At 45.7% G+C, this 22,087-nt stretch overlaps 1 protein-coding gene across 1 annotated transcript in view; it reads right to left on the reverse strand.

Annotated features, from left to right (window-relative positions):
* Positions 1-252: 252 nt before the first annotated feature.
* PLXNA4 (plexin A4) overlaps positions 253-22,087 on the reverse strand; it is a 435,244-nt gene continuing 413,409 nt past the window's right edge. The window contains exons 27-31 of the mRNA XM_034063149.1: positions 21,388-21,578; positions 18,303-18,472; positions 15,222-15,434; positions 4,838-4,988; positions 253-3,885 (exon numbers count right to left, since the gene is read on the reverse strand). Coding sequence (XP_033919040.1) covers positions 3,790-3,885; positions 4,838-4,988; positions 15,222-15,434; positions 18,303-18,472; positions 21,388-21,578 — 821 coding nt within the window. The 3' untranslated portion in view covers positions 253-3,789. The remainder of the gene's footprint in view (positions 3,886-4,837; positions 4,989-15,221; positions 15,435-18,302; positions 18,473-21,387; positions 21,579-22,087) is intronic.

The following is a 22,087-nucleotide window of genomic DNA, read 5'->3' on the forward strand; positions in this document are numbered from 1 at the left end:
TGGAGAAACAGAAAATGGATTTTACCCTCTTGTTTAAGCCAAGCTTAAACTTAAACAGGGGAGATTTAGGTTAGATCTAAGGCAGAAGTTCTTCACTGTGAGGGTGCTGAGGCGCTGGCACAGGGTGCCCAGAGAAGCTGTGGCTGCCCCATCCCTGGCAGTGTTCAAGGCCAGGTTGGACACAGGGGCTTGGAGCAGCTGCTCCAATGGAAGGTGTCCCTGCCCATGGCAGGGTTTGGAACTGGATAATGTCCCTTTCAACCCAAACCATTATATGATTCATTGTCTTGATTGCAGTGTTTGAGAAATACCCATAAAGATGAGCCTATCATCTGGAATATTTTGGATATTAGGAGCCTGTCTATTGACTTCTAGGGATGTTGGCTCCAGTTCTCTCCATGAGGCTTGAAAACCAGCATGGAACACCACCTATTGGGCATTTTTTTTGTCAAGTGTGGAAAGGGAGGTGGGAAGAAACAAATCAAAGGAAGAGGAAAAGAACGCATTCATGTTGTAGTAGGGCTCATTCTTCTGTTTGTGTCTTTGCTTTTTATTGTATTCTACATGCACTTAAAAAATAGTTAGCTGAACAGTTGAGGCTGGGAAGAAAGATGCCAAGACCTCTCATAGACTGGGGGATGCTGGGACAATGGTTGTAAATGGGGAGGGCACTGAAGGGTACAGCGGAGGAAGCCCACGCATTTACATCACAATTCTGGCACATTTTCCACACAAAACCCAAAACCAGCTCAAACACCAAATAAAGAAAAACAAAACTAAGGAGGAGATGAAAGAGAAGCAAAATAGAGATTTTCTTTCAAATCCTGGGGATGGGGGAAAGAAGAGGGTGGAGAGAAAACAGAAATGCCTAACGGGGGAATTGGGAAGGGTTAAGACACCAATCTCATGGAGCTTCCCATTTCCCCATAGTGTTTCATTCTCAGTGTCTCTGAGGTGTTCAAGTTTTTTCTTGCAAAACACAGAAAAATATATATTACAGATGGAAAACTCCGTACCAGCAAAAAGAAATAAATCACAATGGAAAACAACCATTGTAAACCGAAAAACACAGACCTGAAAACATCAAAACGAAACAGGGTGAGTCTTGGATTTCCCCTGTGATGTTCCTCTGACTCCAGTAACAGGATTACACCAGTTCACTTTGATACTTCCTTTTGTTTAAAACAGCTTCTTCATCCTTTCATGTGCGCATGTCCAGGCAGTAGAGCCCATCACTCATAACCCCTTCCCTCCAAGCCAGCTATTCGTCCTTAGACTCCTACCATCCAGGTGTGAGTACAAGGCATGACAATAGGGTCCATATTTCTCTTTTGTGGCACTTTGTTTGTCAAAACCTTTGGTTTCTTCCTTTTTTTTTATTTTTATTTTTCCTTTTTTATGTATTTATAAAAATATTGTGTTTGTGTTATTGTTGTCATTTTCTTACTGCTGGCTCTGGTGGGACTTTTCACCCCACTTTCACAGCCATCATCAGTGGATCTGGAACATGCGCCGACGTTACTTGAACGCATCAACAAAACCAATGGCAGAACCAACCAAACTCCCCAAAATCATCCCCAATGCGCAGGCCTCTTGTAAATGCTGAGATGTTCATAAGGTGCATGGTGAGTCCATCAGCTCAGCACTCAAACAGAAAGCAAGCAAAACTAAAGAGGAAAGAACACACACGTGCACACAGATACACACACACACGCTCACGCACACATAAAATAACTAGAATCGAGAGAGAAATGTCTGGGGTTTTAAAACCAAGACGTGTCCCTGCGTTTGCTGTTTCAGTATGAACCTTGTGATGTTCTCTCCACAGACACATCCAGTTTGGGACTGCTGTTACTTAACTGGTTTTAGAAAGACTTGCCTACACGTGTATCTGCTTGGCTGAATGAAACCCGCTTGCTGACTGACTCCTGTTTGCACCACATCCCCTATTAAACGCACCCATCTGTCACTCTCAAAGAGGTTCTGGTTTGCTAGTAAGATGCATGAATAAAAACCAATGCACTCGTTCTGTAATCAATTTACACACCCTGTCTTTACCCCTTCCTCCCTCCAGGTGCAAAGTAGATCCAGGCTGTAGCTCTGCGGATGGTGTGGGATGGATGTAAGCTTATTCTCTGTGGCATGAAGCCACTCCTCCATCTGCTAGCGAGCTCTGTTCATTTCTGATTAGACAAATGCAGACCCAGCTCTTGCCTCCGCGGTGTACAAGATGCAAGGTTCTCCAGACCTTGAGGGTCTCCTCGTAAGCTGAACCATGGTGTTATCCAGGCTAGCAGCTGTATGAACAAAGCAGTCAAACACACAAGAGACACAGGAGCTCACACCTCTTTGGCTGGCCATGAAACAGGTAGAGATGTTGTTCTGGAGGAGCTGAGTAGAGGATAGGACAGTGATTTCTGAAGGGATAGGAAGTGCAAAGAGAGAGCAAATCCTTCCCAGGCAGCAACTGTGCCTTCAGCAAGGCCTGTTGGTTCCAGAAACGGGGAACAGGAGAGGCCAGGAGTTGGCACCAAAAGGCAGATGGGCTTATAGCAGTTCAGAGATCTCCAGAAGACATGCAGTTTAGCCAGGGGTATCTAGGTAGAAGACTTCTCTGCAATGTTTCATTTGGATTTCATCCAAGATTTCCTTCTAAAACGCATGATGACATTTCCTCTTAGGAGTGGCTTGGAAGGAAGGTTTTTACCATCAGTCGTATGTACCACCTCGCTTCATGGCAAGCCCTTTAGTATCCTTCTGATATTCCACCATGAGAAAACAATAACTTTGTTCCAGTTGAGGAAACAGAATGGGAAGAACTAACAGCTTTAAAACAAAATCCCTCTGGTTGGTTTTTGAGGCCAAGCTCCTTGCCTGGAACAAAATGAGACTTCTGGCTTTTGCTTTCCAAGCTAAGGTGGGGATGAGGGAGATGCTGTGCTGTCCATTGCCAGAAGGAACAGGACCACCACTGAGCAGAGAGAGCATTTTCGCTGCAGTGCTATGACCAACAGGACACAATGGGAAAGACGGAGGGGAACACAGGTCTCTTGGAAAAATAAGAACCATATGAAACACATGGGCAGGGGACCATCGGTCTCCTCCTCTACTCTTGACCCTGCCCCAAAAGAGCAGCTTCACTGCTGTTTGCCTAGGCAGATAAGAGCCACAATGGTCCCACTGTGGCAGGAGCTGTGGCATATTTTGGGGAGCCTTCATATTCCTCTCCCAGTGGGTCACTATCAAGAGATAGAGTTGCAATGGCTCTGCAAGAGAGGATCTTGATTTGCTCCTGCCCTCCAGGATCCCTGCAGGCAGGCTGCCTTCCCCTTGGGGAGGCCTTTAGTAATACTGAGTTCATTTCCATGTCCACTCCAGAGGCTACAGCCCCTGGAAGGCAGTTTAAAGCAGCATGAAAGAAGTTACCTCCCAGTTTCGCATCTCCAGAATGATGTGATGGTGAGGGAGGGTTTGAGTAGGGGGGGGGTTGTGTGTAATAGTCCTTCTCTAGGGCAAAGGCAGAGGGGAAGCTGTGAAAAGAAGAGCTTCACCCAAACATCTTGATGTCCCCAGAGCCAGGATTTCTCTGCAGTCTTTTCTCTTAACCCCTGGGGCTCTGTTGCTTTGTCCATAGCTATCGAAAGAGAAAGAAATGAGAGAAAGAGAGAGGAGCACTGTTCAGGTGACTCTGCTTACAGCCGATCAAAACTTGCACTTGGTAAAGATGATGATCTTGAGTGAGGCACGACTTGGTTTATCCCTCCCAGGGTGTCCCTGGCAGGACAGTTCTCAGCTGTCTATGCTCATGAGGGTTATGACTTGTTCAAGTTTGTAGGCAAGTTTCTGTTTCCCAGCCTGGTCGTCTTGATCAAGGGCTCCAAGAATCTGGAAAAGAAGAGAAAGAAGTGATAAGGATTGTATCTTTTTTACCCAGAAGGACTGAATCCAGCATCTTACAGCAGCAAGTGAGGGTTAGCTTTCCCTAAGGTAGTTCTGAGGCTTAGCTTAGATCATGCAAAGCATGACCAAAGCAGGTCAGTCAGCCAGTGGGGAACTGGGCAGGCAGTTTGGATATGATGCAGACCTCTAGATTGCAACCAAATAAATGGATTGTTGTCATGGAGATGAATTACTTGCTAGCTTTATTCATCACCTTGCCACATCACTTAGAATCCCAGACTGGTTTGGGTTGGATGAGACCTTAAAGCCCACCCAGTTCCAACCAGTGCCATGGGCAGGGACCCCTTCCACTGCAGCAGCTGCTCCAAGCCCCTGTGTCCAACCTGGCCTTGAACACTGCCAGGGATGGGGCAGCCACAGCTTCTCTGGGCACCCTGTGCCAGCGCCTCAGCATCCTCACAAGGAAGACTTTCTTCCTGACATCTAATCTAAGTCTCCCCAAAACCTGTAGTAGAGATGCCATAAGTGGTCTAACTGCATCTTCAACACACAGAATCAGGTAAGTCACATTTAAGTCGTGTGTCGTGCTTGCTAGACCATTACTGAGTTCTTTAGGGTATCTGAAATAGTACTAGGCATATACGCTCAAATAACTTCTGGTTACATGTGCTGTAGAGCTCATGAAGGGCTCCTCTAGCAAGCAAACATCTGATCATCAACTACTGCAAGCTAATAACAGGATACAAAAATGAGAAGGATCCAAGTGGAGGAGTACTGGGGAGACAAATAATCCCAAACCATCTTTTTCCAGACTCTAGGCCTTTCTTTTCATTCCATTAAACCATCATCCCTGTAGCAAGGATGAAGATAACCTGTGACACATGCTAGGCTCTGGGAATGGGTGTGATGTCCCAGGGTCCTGCAGAACTGCTCTTACCTCCTCACTATACTTGCCAACGTAGGAGTATATCTCTGAGAGTGCACTCATGGTGTTGAACTCGTTCATATGCATGCGAGACTGCTCAGCCAAGTATGCATTCATGTCCTGGTCACTGATCGCTGGCATTTTGGCGATGTCTGAATAGTACCTGAGAGAGAGACATATGGTGTATTTGAGGGGATGGAGTAGGAAATCAAGAGATTAAAGCCACCAACAATAAAGAGTATCATAGAATCATCATGTCATAGAAATAGAATGGTTTGGGTTTAAAGGACCTTAAAGATCATCCAGTTCCAACACCCTGCCATGGGCAGGGGCACCCAAAGGGGCACCACTTAGGACTCATAGGGTTTATTGGTGCATCAATGATGTATGTGGTCATGCTCTTCTTTTACAGTAAGGGAGATGATTGTTATATTCACTCAACCCTGTGTTGCATTCACTCAAACCTATCCTGGAACTGCAGTCCCAAAGAGCATCCTGTAAACCAGGATTCAACATTCTCATCCCTACTCTGACTGAGGAAAAACTCCTTTCCTTAGGAGACAATGCCATTCCCCTTAAGCTCAAGAGGACCCCTTAAGATCAAGAGGACCCCTTAAGACCATGAGGATCAAGAGGATAAAGAGAACATTATCCATAAGATAGAGATCCTACAAAACCATTGTCCATCAGGTTTCATCAGCAGAGTAATATCTCTTTAAGGAAGTTGCTATTTTCCATGTTGTCCTTTGTCCCCCCTGGGTAAGACAGGTCTTGGAGGACAAGGTTTGCAGAAGGTAATCCGTCACTGTCACTCGCAGCTGTACTCTGCTGTCAACTGCTTAATTAGACACCATCATTTACATTTTTAATTTCTGCAACTTGACATTTTGTGCACAAAGAAAAAAAAAAGAAAGAAATTTAAAAAAAAAAGAAAGAAATTAAAAAAAAGAACACCCTTCCCCTCCCCCCCCCATAGCTGGAACAATCCACAGTTTTATAATTAGGAGGCAGTGGGGACAGGGAGCCAGAATTGGTGACAGGTGCCCTGTAAACAGCACTGAGACACCCACTGAGATGGAGCTGGTTCTCACTGCAAATAGGACACTGAAGTGCTCGATGATAAAGATCCTTTAGACAAGTGGGGAAACACTCGCTGTCACAGAGTGGGACAAGCAGCTGCTGAGTCTCTGATGTAAGGAACGCAGGGCAAGAGCGCAGGGAGGAAATCCCTCCGCACCAGAAGGCTCTGGTTTTGGTCATTCACTCCCATACTGATTTATTGCGATGGGTTGTGTCAGTTGTTATCCTGGTTTTGCAGTGGAGTGTGGTGTAACCCTTGAGAGATAAAGGCATAGAAGACAGAGGTCCTTATCCCTTAGTTTTTTCCTTCCTGCCTGCTTCCAAACCTTATTAACTTTGCTGTAACTTCCAGTATGCACAACATCACTTTCCCTGGAGGCCTAGCATCTTACCCTCTGGGCTTAGGACCATCAAAAAGTCCTAATTTAACTCAGTCCCATGGTCTAAATATTGCCCATTCCAGCATCACTTGTCACTGAGTGGTCTGGGCTTGATTTTGCTTTACACTCTGCCTAATCCTCAATCCCCAAGTTGATCTGAACAGTTGTCTATGAGCAAAGCAGGCATCCAGAAATCTGTGAGGACTTGTCCTGCAGAACTGCATTCAAGAGAAGATGGTGATCAGAATGAATAAGTATTTCTAGACCTTTATTGCTCTCAGGATCACTCAAATAGGTCACAGCATCAGCAGCTGGATAAAATCATACCCATGCCAGGAACCAGTGGCACCCATGACAGTGCTATTGCCAATTCCTCAGATGTAAAGCACATTGCTGGGAAACGAGGAGTCTTATGGCCAAAAAGCAAAGTGTGCCTTGGCACCCACAGAAAACTACATCTGTGTGCAACCAGCACAGTTCATAGACTTGTGGGGAGAAACAGCCTGCAATGCAGTGAAATGCACTGATTTATGGTACTTGAGAAGAGCCCATGGAGAAGAGCCCAGATTCTCATGAATATTGCATAGGTACCCTCCTGCTGGGTGAAATGGAAAGTGAAGGAGATTACATCATAGAAAAAAGAATGAGACCAGTGGAGGAAAGCAGAGTTCCTGTGTTGTATTTGCTGGTCCGGCTCTGACAACCTGTTGAAATTCTCCTTTTCCTCCCTGGTACAGCCAGTCATCAAATGGTGGCAGAAGAGTGGCTATAGGGGTAGGGTGCTTCCAAGAAGTGAAACACAGACACATATATCATCTGCTTCTCCAAGTGTGTCCTGTCTCCCTTTTGCCTTATAGCAATGCTCTCCTAAGTCACTCACAAGGGCCTGAAAGCTCCTCAGTCCTTTTCCAGCCACACAGAGATATTTTCCCAACAGGAAAACACTCCCATGACTCATCTGAACAACAAAAAGCAACACATAATGTTCATTAGAGTAAAGGAAGGATGCAGCAATCTGAGTTTCAGGGTTTGGATGTCTATCCACTTGTGTCAGACTCTCAAGCTGTGCTCTCAGTATTCTGGGTTCATGGGCCATTACCTACCATTGTATCAAAGCATCTTGGTCTCACTTGGACTCAATTCCCTGGGCATCATACACCTGAGCAGTCATTTCCTCTTAGGACAGCAAACCAAGGTATTGTGGAAGTGCATTCCAGGGATAAGATATAAGTAAAAGAAGGGGGAAAAAGCACATACAACAATCAAACCTAGCTGCTGGTATAAGGAGAAGACATATAATATCCTTCCATCAGAACTCTGCCATGGCCAAACGACTTATTTATACTGAAGTATTTCTAATGAAGCTATCACTGTGCTATCTAAAGAAATGATGAATGTGTTAAATCATCCTAGTAGGGAGATGACAACATCCCTGCTGTGTCTTTATTTACCTTCTATATGAGCACCGATCCTCAGAGGTACTTAGGGCCTCTCTGCTACTTGCATGCCCAAAATGCTTTCAAACCCACTGTGAAGCTGTCACCAAAGCCCAGAGGGCTTTACACTTTCACTGCCAGCATTTGCAAGGCTGCTTGTGTGCCACTTCCCTTCTCAATTACACCAGACATGAGCTGCAAGGCAATTCAGGGGGTGATGCTCTTTCACCACACTGATGCTGTGAGTAGAAGGCCACCAGATCTCACTTGAGACATGGACAGAACTTGGATTCACACTTCCACAGCTCCAGAGGCTGAATGAGCCAGAAGGAGGCTGGGAACACAAGACTAAGCCAGGTTCCTCGAATGAGACAGAAAGGTAGCAAAGCAGCAAATCTAGTTTATCTTGCTTCCAAAGGTTCCAAACTGGGAGTCCAAAGGAGAAGATGATGGCTACTTGGTTAGATGTACACCACTTGCTGGCCTGGTGCTGTAGGTTTGCTACTTCTTCTGTACCACAGCTTTGATTATTTCCAGTGGATCCTTTCCCAGCTGTTTCCAGAAGATTCTTTGATGCAATATCAAAAGATCCTGAACTAGATAATCTTAAGGTCCTTTCCAACCCTAACTATTCTATGATTCTATGTGCTCGAGTTTCCCTTTGAGTTTCCAAGAGGAGCCTGAGTTCTTACCTTAAGGCTGCTCATTCTCTCATGTGTCAGGAAATATGTTCATTAGACTTCACAAGCAGTAAAAACCCTGGGAAACCTGAGTAAATCCATCACTCAGCAACTCAGATGGAGGATGTGAGGATTACTCGTTAGGATGTGACTTCACAGGTATCATTAGCACAGCAACTCACTCCAGCCTGGCTTGAATGGCAGAGCACATGAGAGCATCCCCTGACACTGTTGTATGGTGAAGGATTTTGGATGGGACAGCATCTTGCAGTGCTCCCTCTTTTCCTCAAGAGATGGTTCATAATCCTTTCACATCCTCCTCTTTCCTTGGGTTGTCTTTGCTTGGTGTTGTTTTGTAAGGTTTTTTTGTAAGGTAAGGTAAGGTAAGCAATAGAACAGTGACCTGGGAACACACTTACCCTCTGTTTAGCCAGGGATAAATGCTTCTGCCTCCTGTACCAAACAGGAAAACATAGAATCATAGAATGGTTTGGGTTGGAAAGGACCTTAAGATCATCCAGTTCCAAACCCCTGTCATGGGCAGAGATGCCTCACAGTAGAACATGTTGCCCAAGGCTCTTTCCAACCTGGCTTTGAACACTGCCAGGGATGGAGCATTTACCAATTCTCTGGGCACCCTGTGCCAGTGCCTCAGCACCCTGACAGGGAAGAACATCCTTATATCTAACCTGAACTTCCCCTGTTTCAGTTTGAACCCATCACCCCTTGTCCGATCACTACAGTCTCTAATGAATAGTCCCTCACCAGCATCCCTGCAGGCCCCCTTCAGACACTGGAAGCTGCTCTGAGGTCTCCATGCAGCTTCTCTTCTCCAGGCTCAACAGCCCCAACTTTCTCAGCCTGTCTCCATACAGGAGCTGCTCCAGTCCCCTCATCATCCTCGTGGCCTCCTCTGGACTTGTTCCAACAGTTCCATGTCCTTTTTATGCTGAGGACACCAGAACTGCACACAATGCTCCAGGTGAGGTCTCACAAGAGCAGAGTAGAGGGGCAGGATCACCTCCTTTGACCTGCTGGTCACGCTCCTTTTGATGCAGCCCAGGATACGGTTGCTTTCTGGGCTGTAAGCACACACTGCAGCCGGCTCATGTTCATTTTCTCATTGACCAACACCCCCAAGCCCTTCTCTGAAGGGATGCTCTGAATGCTCCTTAGTGGAGCTGTCTCACAAGAATGACTGTGCCTGCTGCCACTCAGTAACTCATTAACTCATCAGAAGAGAAAAGCCACATTGCCAGTGCTTCCTCTGCAGTCTGAAATATTCCAGCACTGCTGTGGTTTAGGCAGCTTAGCATGGAGCTAATTGCCTTCCAAAAGATCTTTTTGTCATGGCTGTTGTGCCGTCGCTGGGTTGGGACTGCACTCATTAATAATCATTTTAGCATATGAAAAGCTTGTAACGAATCCATGTGCTGCAGACGGCAGACGCAATTACAGCAATAACATAATTAGGGTTATGCAATAGCCGGCTGTATCCGGACCAGTGAAGGAGGAAGAGATGCATAAAAGGGATGTGGGGGACTACTGCAGCAGAGAAGGGCTGAAGGAAAGCTTGGGAGCAGCCCCGTGGCAAGCTCTTTATGGGATGAAGTCTGGCAATGCAAGGACATGTGGTCAGCTCCTCTATTGGCATGACATGGCAGTATTGTATTTCTGGCAGGCATCAGAGCTGCAGTTTGTGGTGTTGCTGAGGGTAGTGGGACACTGGCACAGGGTGCCCAGAGAAGCTGTGGCTGCCCCATCCCTGGCAGTGTTCAAGGCCAGGTTGGACACAGGGGCTTGGAGCAGCTGCTCCAGTGGAAGGGGTCCCTGCCTGTGGCAGGGGTTGGAACTGGATGAGCTTTAAGGTCCATTCCAACCCAAACCAGTCTGGGATTCTGTGATTCAGCTGCAGATTCTGTTAGCCCAGACAATAGAGATTCAAGGCCAGTCTGTTGGACACTGAATGTTGGCAGTAATAGCATGAGAGCTAAGTAAAGGCTACCAGCCCCAAAGTTAGCCAAACGCCTGCTCTTCCAGAGATTTGATTTGCAGTGATTGAAGGAACAGTTCTGTGTATGAATCCCCTAATAATGGTAATGATTTTATTTTGCATGTGTATGGCTTTTCCTGCTGCTGTTCCTGTTCATCTCAGAATAAGAGGTAAAGGATGGGTGGACAGTACTGAGTCAATGGCTGAAGAGTGAACTGATGCACAGGTAGCTTCTCTGGGAGAAGAAACCATCCAACATCATCTCAGTGCAGAAGATATGTGGGCCTGAGGCTGTACCTTCTGTGTATAGTCACATTTTCATCCCCGCTGAACACTTCACTAGTAAGAACAGCATGTTACTGAGATGAGAAAACATTGGGAGCTTTTTGGAGACTTAAAGTGAAGAAAGACAAATAGTCTTCAGATGACACCAAAAGCTGCAGCAGAGAGGGAATGAGCTGTACCCACTGCCCCTGGGCATGCAATGAGGTGGCATGGGCTTTAATTACAGCCAGGGAGACTTTGGCCATCAGGGAAAACACTCTGATGGGAAGGACAGGGAAGTGCAGGAAGGGATTGCCTGAGGAGTCAGAGGCTCCATTGCTGGAGGCCTTTAAGAAGGGGGTAGACAAGTATCTGTCAGGAAGACTGTAGACAGAGCTGATGCTGTCCTGAGGCAGGAGCTGCTTGGGTTGACCTCCTGAGGCCCCTTCCAGCACTGCTTTTTATTATCTATACTGACAACACCCCACATAGCTTGACCCTTGGTTTGCTGAACCTTGAGCTTCTTTCTGGCAGGGAAGGGAGACACAGAAAACTGCATGTTTTAAAGTAGAGCCAGGATGTGCACCTGCCATTTCATGCTCTGTTTTAAAGCCCTTGGAATCATTCCAGTGCTTCTGTTTAAACCCTCAATAATGTGTAATGTTAGGGTACATGCAGCTTGTAATCTTTATTGTACTAAACTAGTCCAATGTGTCTTTCTTTCCAAAGCTAGCTGCAAAGCATCCAACAGATACCACAAGCACTACACTGGAAGAGACCATCTATTGGCTACACAGTCCGAAAACCACAGGCTAACAAGTTATGTAGGTTAGATCCCGAATGGATACAGACCATCTATTTTGTGTACTCCAAACACATTCTCATAGCATTTTCTAACAGATTAAGACCTTGGCATCTACAGTCTAATGCCTTTCATAGATTCTCCATGAAAGGAAACAGATCATGGACCAAGGGCCTGGGTACCAACAGCTAGGTAGGTCAGGTAGTGCTTCTACCCAGGTTAGAGTAATAAACTGCAGATGTTCTAATTCTGAATCCCACAGATCACGTCACTTTAAACCTCTTTTAGTCCCAAACATGGCAAGCCTATTTTGAAAGGTCTTCATTGGAAGGTTCTCTGGGTATTAAGAATACTTGCAATGTCTCCATTGACTTTCAGGTTTTCTTTGAGGGGCTATTTTTAATGCATAATAAGCAGCCAAAAGGAGACCAAGTCTCTGCAGGGTTGAGAAAAAAGCACCAGTTCCTCTCCTTGAAGCACTGCAGGTATTTTGGGCACCAGTGTGCAGAGGAAAAACTCTTTGGCTTCTACTTTTTGTGCTCTGCCCCTTTTCAGTCTCCCACATCCCCGACTCCATGCCAGGCTTTGGTAGGGAAACAGCGTATTGATTGTGATGCAGGCAATTAAATGGTGTTAATGAAGTTCAAACAAGTGTTATCATAAGCTTGGCAGCATGGAGAGAAATGAAAGGTCAGCCACAGCCCTTTGTCATCTTTTCAGTGTGGTGTTGAATGCTAATGAGGCAGTCCAATTAGAACAGGCTCCCCTTTGTATTGCTTGGGGATTGCATCAAATGCTCCCAAGTTCTCCAGATTTCTAGGCTCAAAGGGGACATTTGAAGTAAACTTGAAAAGATGCAGATCTGAGGCTGCTCTAATGTAAATTTAGCAAAGCCTATGGAGTTTCACTAACCGAAGTCAGATGAGAATCTGGTCTATCGTTCCCATTCTTTTCCTCTTTTTTCAATAGCCTCATATAATGATAATTGAAAAGCATCCACTTTGTTTTAGAACTATAGCCTGACTCTTCATACCTTCAACAAAAGCCAAATAGCCTGTCCCCATTTCCTGGGTTAATTCTCCTGCTTCAGTCAGTCCTCATCTTCTGTCCCAACCAGTGTGTTTTCCCATTGAAAGAGCCCTGGGGGTGTAATTTGAATGCTGAACCTGGTTTTGCACAGAAGACAGGATTTCTCAGCAATAGCATCAAAAAGCACTGTTGAAATCAAACTCCCAGTTTGACTACTATGTAGATGCAGACCATTGGCGAGGCCCAAATCTGCAGCTATTCCCTTTCCAATGTATATTCACAATCTAAGGAGCAGAAAACCAACCTTTGACTGGAGGAATGTACTTTCTCCCATGCCTGCTTCTTATGGCCAGGTCATTCCCTGCGCTGAGTTTTCTAAGTCCTAAAGGCACACTCCACACTGAGAAACCAGCAGTGGCAAAGGGCTGAAATAACCCTGCTGAGCCATCATTGCAATAGACCTGTTAGAAGCCAGAAGCCTATCTTTATACCAGAGTGCCTTCAAGTTGGATTACAATCTACCACTGCCTAATTGCCCTCTTATAGTTTCACCTTCATCAAAGAAGTTAATTTGATTTCAGGTTCTTCTGATTTACTCAACCACTTCTTAAACTCCCCGACTGAAGATCTTTTTATCTTATGATTTGCTCTTTGAAGAAGTCTAGTGGTCTTGAAGGATGCCATCTCCAGCTGATACCGACTACAGAAATATCTCCAACCAGCCCTGGAAGCCTTTGGATTTGGAATAACTCCCTCAAAGTAGAGATGCAGAATGGAGAAAAGGAATTCATTAACTCAGGCTTGAATTGAATTTATATTTTATTCATTCTTGATGTGTTTTTTCCTTTGATCTACCACAGCATCCAGGTGCCACTGCCTTGAGTCAGTGGAACTGACACACAAGAACATGACTCAAACCATATTCCAAACCCCATATCCTCCCCTTGGACTTCCATGCAAGTTGTCAGATATCAGTGCAGATAACAACCCAGCACAAGCTGGGGACAGAAATCCAGTGGTGTTTACTCACAGCAGGAGGTGCTATGTACCTCATTTGCAAATCCAGTTGTTTGAGAAAACTTCCAGGGAAATGCAGCACCTATTGCTGAAGATCACTGGACAAAGAGAATTTAGCTCCCAAAAGTCACAAAGTCAAATCAATACTGGAAAAACTGCAGCCGTTTGTTCATCCAGAAAGAAACCCTGTTTCCCACCTACGTACGTCAGTTTGTCACCCAGATGTACCATCTCCAAAGATAAAAATCAACAGGGTTCATATATAAAACAAAGTATTTGTCCACAGAAACCAACCACCCACTGCACACAAGGCTGCTAAAGCATCACTGAAGTCTGACTTTGTAGGGCTGGTGCAAGCTTGATTTCTAAATGAATCTCAGACATCTCTTTTCCTCTACCCAGGTCAACCCATCAATCAACCTCAAAACACACTAAGAAACTTGGACACATTACCAGAAGTAGGTCATAATTAAGCAAGGCATTAAGAGCCTTACAGGTTGCCTAGAGACAACGTTTTCAGAGGTGTTTAACCACCTCTAAAAATAATTGTCCAGACAAATCAGAGAGCAATGGGAGCATCATTGTAAACATGTCACCTCATGCTGAGTAGGGGACAGAGCTCTTTCATCAACCATGCTCTCCTTTCAAAACATAAGAGAAAATCAGTCCCACCAAAGGAAATACAGTGGTTGACAGCACTGTCTTACAGTAGCAGAGGTCTCACATAACCCATATGACATGGCATCAATAGACAGCACCTGCTAAGTCATCCACACAAACCATTGCTTTAAACTGGATGGCACTGGACAGGAATGATCTGTTAGATAAACCCATCTTGCTATTTACAGCGTAGTAATCATTCTCCATCTGTGCAGTTCCCAAACCTGTCAATAACACCAAGTAAAGGGTGTCATATTGGAAAACAAAGCACAGATCAACTTCTGCAAGGCTTGCTCCAGCAGACAGGCTCCTGCTGAATGGAGTGCAAGATGTGCTATCCACTTGTCCTGTGGGAAATCATAGACAAACTGAAGCCCTGCGTGCTGCAGGAATAGTTGTTTTGGTTGTATTCCCTGTAGAGAAGCTTTGGCAGGCACTGACCTTCAGTGCAGTAGACTGAAGAGAACATTGAGCTGTAGCTACAGGTCTTGCAGATGTGGACTAAATGCTTGGAAAGACCTCTGACCTTTCAGAAAACACCTGCAGAGCTTCATGCACTAGGCTGTCAATCTTACAGCATCTCTTTCAAAGCACAGAAGAGCTTTCAAGGAAATATACTGGGCTTGGAATAAGGAGAGATAATTCTATGACCCTTGGGATCTAGACCGTGTGAAGACTGTCACAACGATGCTAAGAACAACAAACCACTTCTGGTCTGTGTGGAAAGACTTAGAAGTAAATGTATTTCAGAGGGCTCAAAGGCATCACCTCTCCTTCCTTCCTCCCTCTATCACTTCTCAACAGTTTCTCCTCAAGAGAAACAATGACAGCAAACACCTTCAGTTCACACCTCTAATTAAATTTCCATCTCTGCTGCAAGGGTCATGGGAATAAAAGGCTAACAAGCAGCTTTCTACTTAGGCAATAACCAAAGAGAACATGCCCAGAAGCAGCTACCAAAAGCAATACTTATGATGCCTCCTACCTCCATCCATGAAGCAGGGCCTCACTGCACCACTTGCTTATGGCATTCCTGTTCCTAGAGCTAAACTCACCTTTCCACCCAGTTCTTGTAGCTGGGGATGTCCTTGGCGTAGAGAAGCTTGTTGGAGGGTGAGTCTTTGCCCAACCGGTGCTCTGAGGTTGAACAGGAGTCCATGAAAGTCTGAGCCACTACGGAGAGGCAGGCATCTGTGATGCTGTTCTTGTGGATGTCAAAGACGAACTGTGGGTTCTTGATCATGTTCACCCAGAACCGTAATGGCAGGCTGTGAGAGAGGTGGGAGACTTGAGTCAGTCAGTGCATGGTTCACAGGCTTTGTTATGTGTGGTTGCAATGGTGAATGGTAGATGGGAATCAAATGTCATGGTGTGGAGATAAGGATTCTGGGATAAGCTCTGATATACAATATATTCCTCCCCTACAGAACTGTGAGGATGGCAATGGAGTCACCTTGGGGTGGCTTTTGTCCCTGTTATCCTTAGAAATCAGACTTTGTACTTTGTCAGTCTTAATGCCATCTTACTGAAGTTTCATATAAATTAATGGGGTTGTTGATGAGGTAATGAAAATTACTCCTAGATTCTCTACAATAGGTTGTAATGTAAAGATGTACTTGTTGGCTGCTTCATCAAACATTGAATCTGCAAAACTTACGGTGAACTTCTGTCTTTGGGAGACTTAGCTTTGAGCCCTCATAGCAACCCCACAGGAAAACAGGTAACAGAGCTCCCAAGTTGAGACTAGGAGTGTTAATGGTATGCACTCTGTGCTGGGGACACTGTGTACTATCACACTCCACAGCTGAAGTCCAAGTCCAGATATGATCCCAGCACGAGGCAAAACCCTGTTGCCTCAAGTCAAAGAAAGGAACTGGGAAATAAGTACTGCAACGTTTGAAATGAAAATGTATCTGCCCTAAACAAGGAAATGTTATTCCAATTGCAATCCAAAGCCTTATCTTCCCTCCTTTTTCTCAAATTCATTTGTATGAGATGCCCTGAGGTATCTACCTCCAGACTTTGCCTCGAGCCTTTTTGTTAGGGCAAATGCATTCATATGATCACGGCCTAGGAAATGAGATGTGTCACTGATCAGAGTGAAACTCATCTCTGTCTGACATGTAGATTGTTAAGTCTACCTTTAGTGTTGTTAGGTCTACCTTCAGTGTCTGCACTTTCCCAAGAGGAAGTTATATTTCAGCTTAACAAATCCATCTGATGCTCAGGCTAAGCTCCCCTTTGCTCCTTGCCCCCATGTGTTCTCAGCACCATAAAGAATTCATCTCCAAGTATGATACATATTGGGTAACAGCAAGCAATTTAACGTCTTGACAGAGGGATGACACCACATTTTCCTTCCTAAACCACTGTGTGTTCTGAGCCAGCAAAATCACAGAAGGAATGTAAGCAAACCCTCACACAGGTAATCCTGTCAGCCAAACTCAGATGTGGGAGATGCTGCCAAAGAGTTGATGGAGTTGAGGGTGTAGGGAACATTTTAGGATGGGGATGGAGGTTCATCAGTTGGGGCTGTTCAGCTTGGAGAAGAGAAGCTGCATGGAGACCTCAGAGCAGCTTCCAGTGTCTGAAGGGGGCTACAAGGATGCTGGAGAGGGGCTCTTCATTAGGGACTGTAGTGATAGGACAAGGGGTGATGGGTTCAAAGTGAAACAGGGGAAGTTCAGGTTAGATATAAGGTAGAAGTTCTTCCCTGTGAGGGTGGTGAGGCACTGGCACAGATTGCTCAAAGTGGTGAATGCTCCATCACCAGCAGGGTTCAAGGCCAGGTTGGATGGAGTCCTGTGCGACATGGTTTATTGTATGGTGTTCCTGCCCATGGCAGGGGACATGGAACTAGATGATCTTAAGGTCCTTTCCAACCCAAACCATTCTGTGATTCTGTGATCTGTTGGGGATGAGGTAGATGAATGAACCATGCAGAACCTCTGCAGGTGTCTGGATGGCAAACACAGCAGTGAAGTCGAGCAGAGAGTGCATGTATGTGTGTATGGACACAGAGGGGGCTGAGAGGGATGATGTCCCTAGCTGGGAATAATGAAGCCCATGATGTGACTTTGAGTTAATTTAATCTGATTGAACAGATTTCTCCATACTGCCCCTTTTCCCTCATATACACACACTCTGCCTTTCCCTCCCTCCCCTTAAATAAACCTCCTGCTCATTTAGTCTGAGTGGCTGCAATCAGCCTTAGATTAGTGCTGCAGATAATGTTAATAATATGCTAATGTTTCATTAGTTGAAAGCCTCTTTGGTGCATGGGGTTTCTTTTTTTATGTCACTGTGCTGGGATGATCTGCCATCAGCATGGCTGGTAGAAGTTAAAAATGCATGAGCTGGGAGCCCCATGGCTCTCCTCTGCTGTTCCTTTTATAGTCCCTGTATTTGCACAGGAGAAGGGGAGGGAGCCACTCCCCAGGGGACTCTTTCCAACAGAGAGACTCAGCAGAGATATTTTCTCACCATTGATCCTGGCTTTTCCAGGCTGTCCCATTGCATGTATGAAGAGAGGCTGCTGCCTGGCAGCTAGAGCAGGGGGCTCATGTCAGACTGTCACTTGCTCACATCCAGCTCCAGAGCCTTTAAGTGCTTAGTACCATTTGAGATGCTTCCAGCTGCCAGCCCAAGAGGCTACAAGTCTCCTGTGGATGCTCCACATCCCCTGTGGATGTCTGGGATACCTTAATGTAGATATTGCCCATGTGTATGCAAACACTGCAGCTCAAGCATCTCACTGACTATAGGCCTAATTCAAACACTTAGTCTAGATGAAGACAGTGGTGCAAAATCCTCTCCCATCCTTCCCTAGATATTCCTATGGTTCTGGGCCCAGCAACAGTTAAATACTTCGCCATTTTCTCCCATAAATACTGCCATTCCCATGTAATCCAGGCCAAGAAGGGACCTGTTTAGAAAAGCATTTGATCCTTAAGAGCATCCTTTAGATTCTATGGACTTCTGACTTCCCCATCAGCTTGGGACGACTAAGCCTGGTGCTCTGAACCCTACACCAGGCTCCTCAGCACCCGCAGCAACCACATTCCAAACCACATGTCCCTTTACTCTCCTTCCAGTCCAGAACATGGTGCTGGGCTCTACTGGGATGTCTCACTCACCAATTGCTCTTCCAGGTGTGCCGCACGTGGGGGTCATGGATGTTGTGCTTGTCAGCCTGCTCATCCAGGAAGTCAAACATGTATTTGATAGCCAAGGGGAGCGCACTGCCACGGTGAGCAGTGCTGAAGATGGTCTCAAAGAGGTCGTCTACAAACTTCTGGAGGGTGCCCTGTTAGGAGAAGAAAGGGAAAACGAATGTGAGATGCCAAGTGGGAAGAGGATGTAGTATTCTGGTACCCCACTGCAAACAGAGCATGTCTGTGGATCAGGCCCAGAAAGTGTGATTGAAAAGTGGGAGCTGTCTAATACCTGTTAAATGTGGTGTGAGTTGGAGATTTCAATACAGATGTCCTTAAGCAGGCACGTGCACCTTCACTATGTCTGCTACTTCTGGTTGGCAGCCAGATGTAGTTCTGGTTGCTACCTGTACTTTCTGCTGAGCTGTGGTATATACCTTGCCTTATCTCAGGTCTATGGTGATGGAGAGGCCTTGATTTGTTTCCTCTCCTCTGCATCCCATCCTCAATTGCTTTAATGCATGCATGAGACAAAATCTGGCCACTTTATACACTGGCTTTCTTCCAAGGCTAATTCTGAAGCTGGGAATAAAAGTCAGATGTCTGTAGAGCAGAAGGTGTCACTGAGACAAATGGGACAAGAGTACCTGGCGAGAGATGGCTGGTTTATATGTGAGTAGTATAATAAATAACACAAACTTCATCTTAAGCCCAAGAAGCCTCCTTGTTTTTTAATACCCACTGGTTTTGGACCGAGGCAAACTATAGAAGCAATGAGCAAATGTATCAGGTACTGCTCTGCAGACCTCAGTAATGTCCACTGCAGAGACTGCAGAAGTATTATGCTCCTCTGCAAGAAGGATCCCCAGGTCCTATGGTGAAGGGCCACCTGAACAAGCCACTGAGGACTGCTGACTTTTAGTAAGAAGCTGGAATACCAGAAGGTAACCAGGCTTGGAAAAGGGGTTAGTTGAGGGTCTGTGTTAACCACATGAGCTGCAGTCTTAGTCAAGGGTGGGGGAACCAGGCTAGGCACACTTTCCCTGCTGAATGTTTGAACCTCTGCTCCACCACCAGTGCTTCATAAGCATTTACATATGAACAAACCATAAAATAACTACAAAATACCCAGAAATCAATCAAATCTTCAGCAAACAATGGGCAAATTTTCCTGTTCTGAAAAATAAAACCCTCCCTTTGAAGGCCTAGGAAAAAAAGAATTCTCCTTACAAGAAACAAAGCGCCAGGTTCCACCACAGCAGCTCAAGTTTACACTAACAAATACTCCATTAGAAAGACAGTGTCTCTTGCTGATTTCCCTCCTTGGGTTATTCTCTAGGAAACAACCAGAGGTACCTTTTGCTGGTGTGAACTCCTGCAGGGCAAATACAGCACATGTCTGACTCAGAAAGGGCCCCCAAAGGGGAAACCCTGTTGGTCTGACACGGAAGAGCTGCCCTTAGGTTCAGTTTCTGGAAGGAGTTAGTTCTTTACATGCTCACCCACACAGACACAAAGAAAACCTCTGAGGCTTTTAGGCAAGAGACTGTGGGTCTCTGAGGTCAGGGATTTACCAGAATAAAAATCATTGTCAGTTTAACTAAGCATTCCCTGGGATTGCATTACCAGCAATTGCTCTCTTCCCTCTTTCTCTCCCTCAAATGGTCATAGATGAGACACGAAAATTGCTCAGCCCAAGAGAGGATACAATAAACCCTCAGCCTTTCCACTGCCTCTGTTGTTGTGCCAGTTTCACAGCTGCTTTCCTGCCATCTCCACAAAAACATCTTAACCAAACCCCCCAGGTGTTGAGTTTGTGATCCGGAAAGCAAAAGTGATTCAGTGGTGGGGTAAGGGCTGCATCCCCAGACAGTGTAAATCAGCACGGTCCAGTGCCTGCTGGTTTCCACCAGCTGGGGCCTGAGCTCTAGGGAGCACCATTTGCTTTTATGTTTTGAGATCCATAAAAGCAGCTTGATGCCAGGGAGCTGGGCATGTACCAGGCACTTTATCTCCAGATCCTATTGCAATGAAGATAGACTGAGTGAGACTGCAGGGAGAGTCAGACATCAGAGGCAAAATGAGGTGAGGAACAAATGTGCAGGCAAAACTGTATGGTAGGGCTTAGGCATGTGATGGAGATGGGAAAACTCAGATAGAGATTGTGTGGGCACATGAAATTGGGTTTGTGCCCTGACAAGAAATCATAATAGTCAAAACTTGAGAGAAGGGAGAAGATTGGGCTGTTTGATCACTGCTTGATTTAACCCTGTTCAGAACAGGGTGAGATAACACTGTGATCAGAGCCACAGCTGCCCTGCAGTTTCCACTTGTGAGATACATTGAGGTAACTACTATGTTAGAGAGATCTGGCACAGAGATGTTTTGTGCTGTAAGAGGATGGCAGAACTACACAGGGAGTCTGTCTCTGATTACACTGCCTTCCTCCTTACCTGCCCTAGTCCCTGCTTTAGTGCAAAAGAAGGTTGTTGCCTCTTCCTTAATGCAGGCTCCTCTACAAGGAGACCATGCACCCATGTAGACGGCCATTTTGCATCATTTTGGAGAATATGGATTGAGCAGATGGGATCTTACCAACTTCCAATGTTGTCTTTATCCTCTCTGCAAAGACTTGCCATGGTCTAGCTCTGATGTGTGAGATGTATCAGGAGATTCAGCTCAGGATGACCCTGCTCTGCCTCTACCAGAGTTAAGCTGTATTTGCTCTCCGGAGACCCTGGGTTTTCCATGTTGCAGTGGGGATGAGCATTTGACTCTGTTTGCTCTCATTGGAGCTGTCTATCTATTAGTTACATCATGGACAGTTTAATCCCCTGCCAATTCATCAGCACAAGGACCTTTATGGGCCGTAGGAAAGGTGGGAAATAAGGGTTTGTGCCACAAAACCACTACTTGAAGCACTCTCTTGCTCTATTATCCTTCTGATCTTCTCTTTTCATCCCCCTTCAGCATCGTTTGAGCAGCCTCTCATTTCTCATAAGCAACAATTTCCACTGCAGCCTTTAAAACAACATTTCCCACCCTCTTCCCTGCCCTCCCCATTTACCTTGGTGGCAAGTAGTCTCGTCAGGTAGATCTCAGAAACCATCTTGCTGCCCCGGTCACCCTCTTTTTGGTCACCGTGTTCATGGTTCTTCACCAAGTGCCACATCTTGACTCCACTCTCAAGGTCAGGGGTGATCATGGGTGTGCGGGAACGGAGGCTGTCCGGGCTGCCTGTGTACCGGATCATGTTTTCTGCAAGGAGAAATGCACATGGGTCAGCCCTAGTAGCAATAGGATTGGGATTAATAGGTTCCACCAAGGAAATATGTCAATGACATGCCACATAGTAGAAGGTTTTCATCAGACAGGCAAGAAGAGGACTCCTTCTGTCTGAGTTTGGTAGGAGGTGCCTCTCCCATTCAGTATATGGAGTGGATGCTCATACATATGTTGCTGTGGGGCTGAGACAGTCACAGCTGGTGAGTGATTTGAACACCTGAGCTAACATCTCACCCTGGGGAGATGTTAGTTCAGGTCTCCAAAGTGGGAAGGTTGTACATAGTACAGCAATGTCCCTGCTCTCATAAGCTCTGCATTTCCATATTAGTATTAAATATGTTTTCACCAACCAATTCATAACATTAGGCAACAGGGGTGTGTCTCCTGGTGCAATTATAATGTGAGATGGAGAAGTCCCCCAAGCAGCTGTATGGGCCAGGCTTTATTATCAAAGCTTTAACTTACGACCGATTTGCTGAGCA

The sequence above is a fragment of the Melopsittacus undulatus genome, chromosome 5 (assembly GCF_012275295.1).
Source record: "Melopsittacus undulatus isolate bMelUnd1 chromosome 5, bMelUnd1.mat.Z, whole genome shotgun sequence".
Classification (NCBI taxonomy): domain Eukaryota; kingdom Metazoa; phylum Chordata; class Aves; order Psittaciformes; family Psittaculidae; genus Melopsittacus; species Melopsittacus undulatus.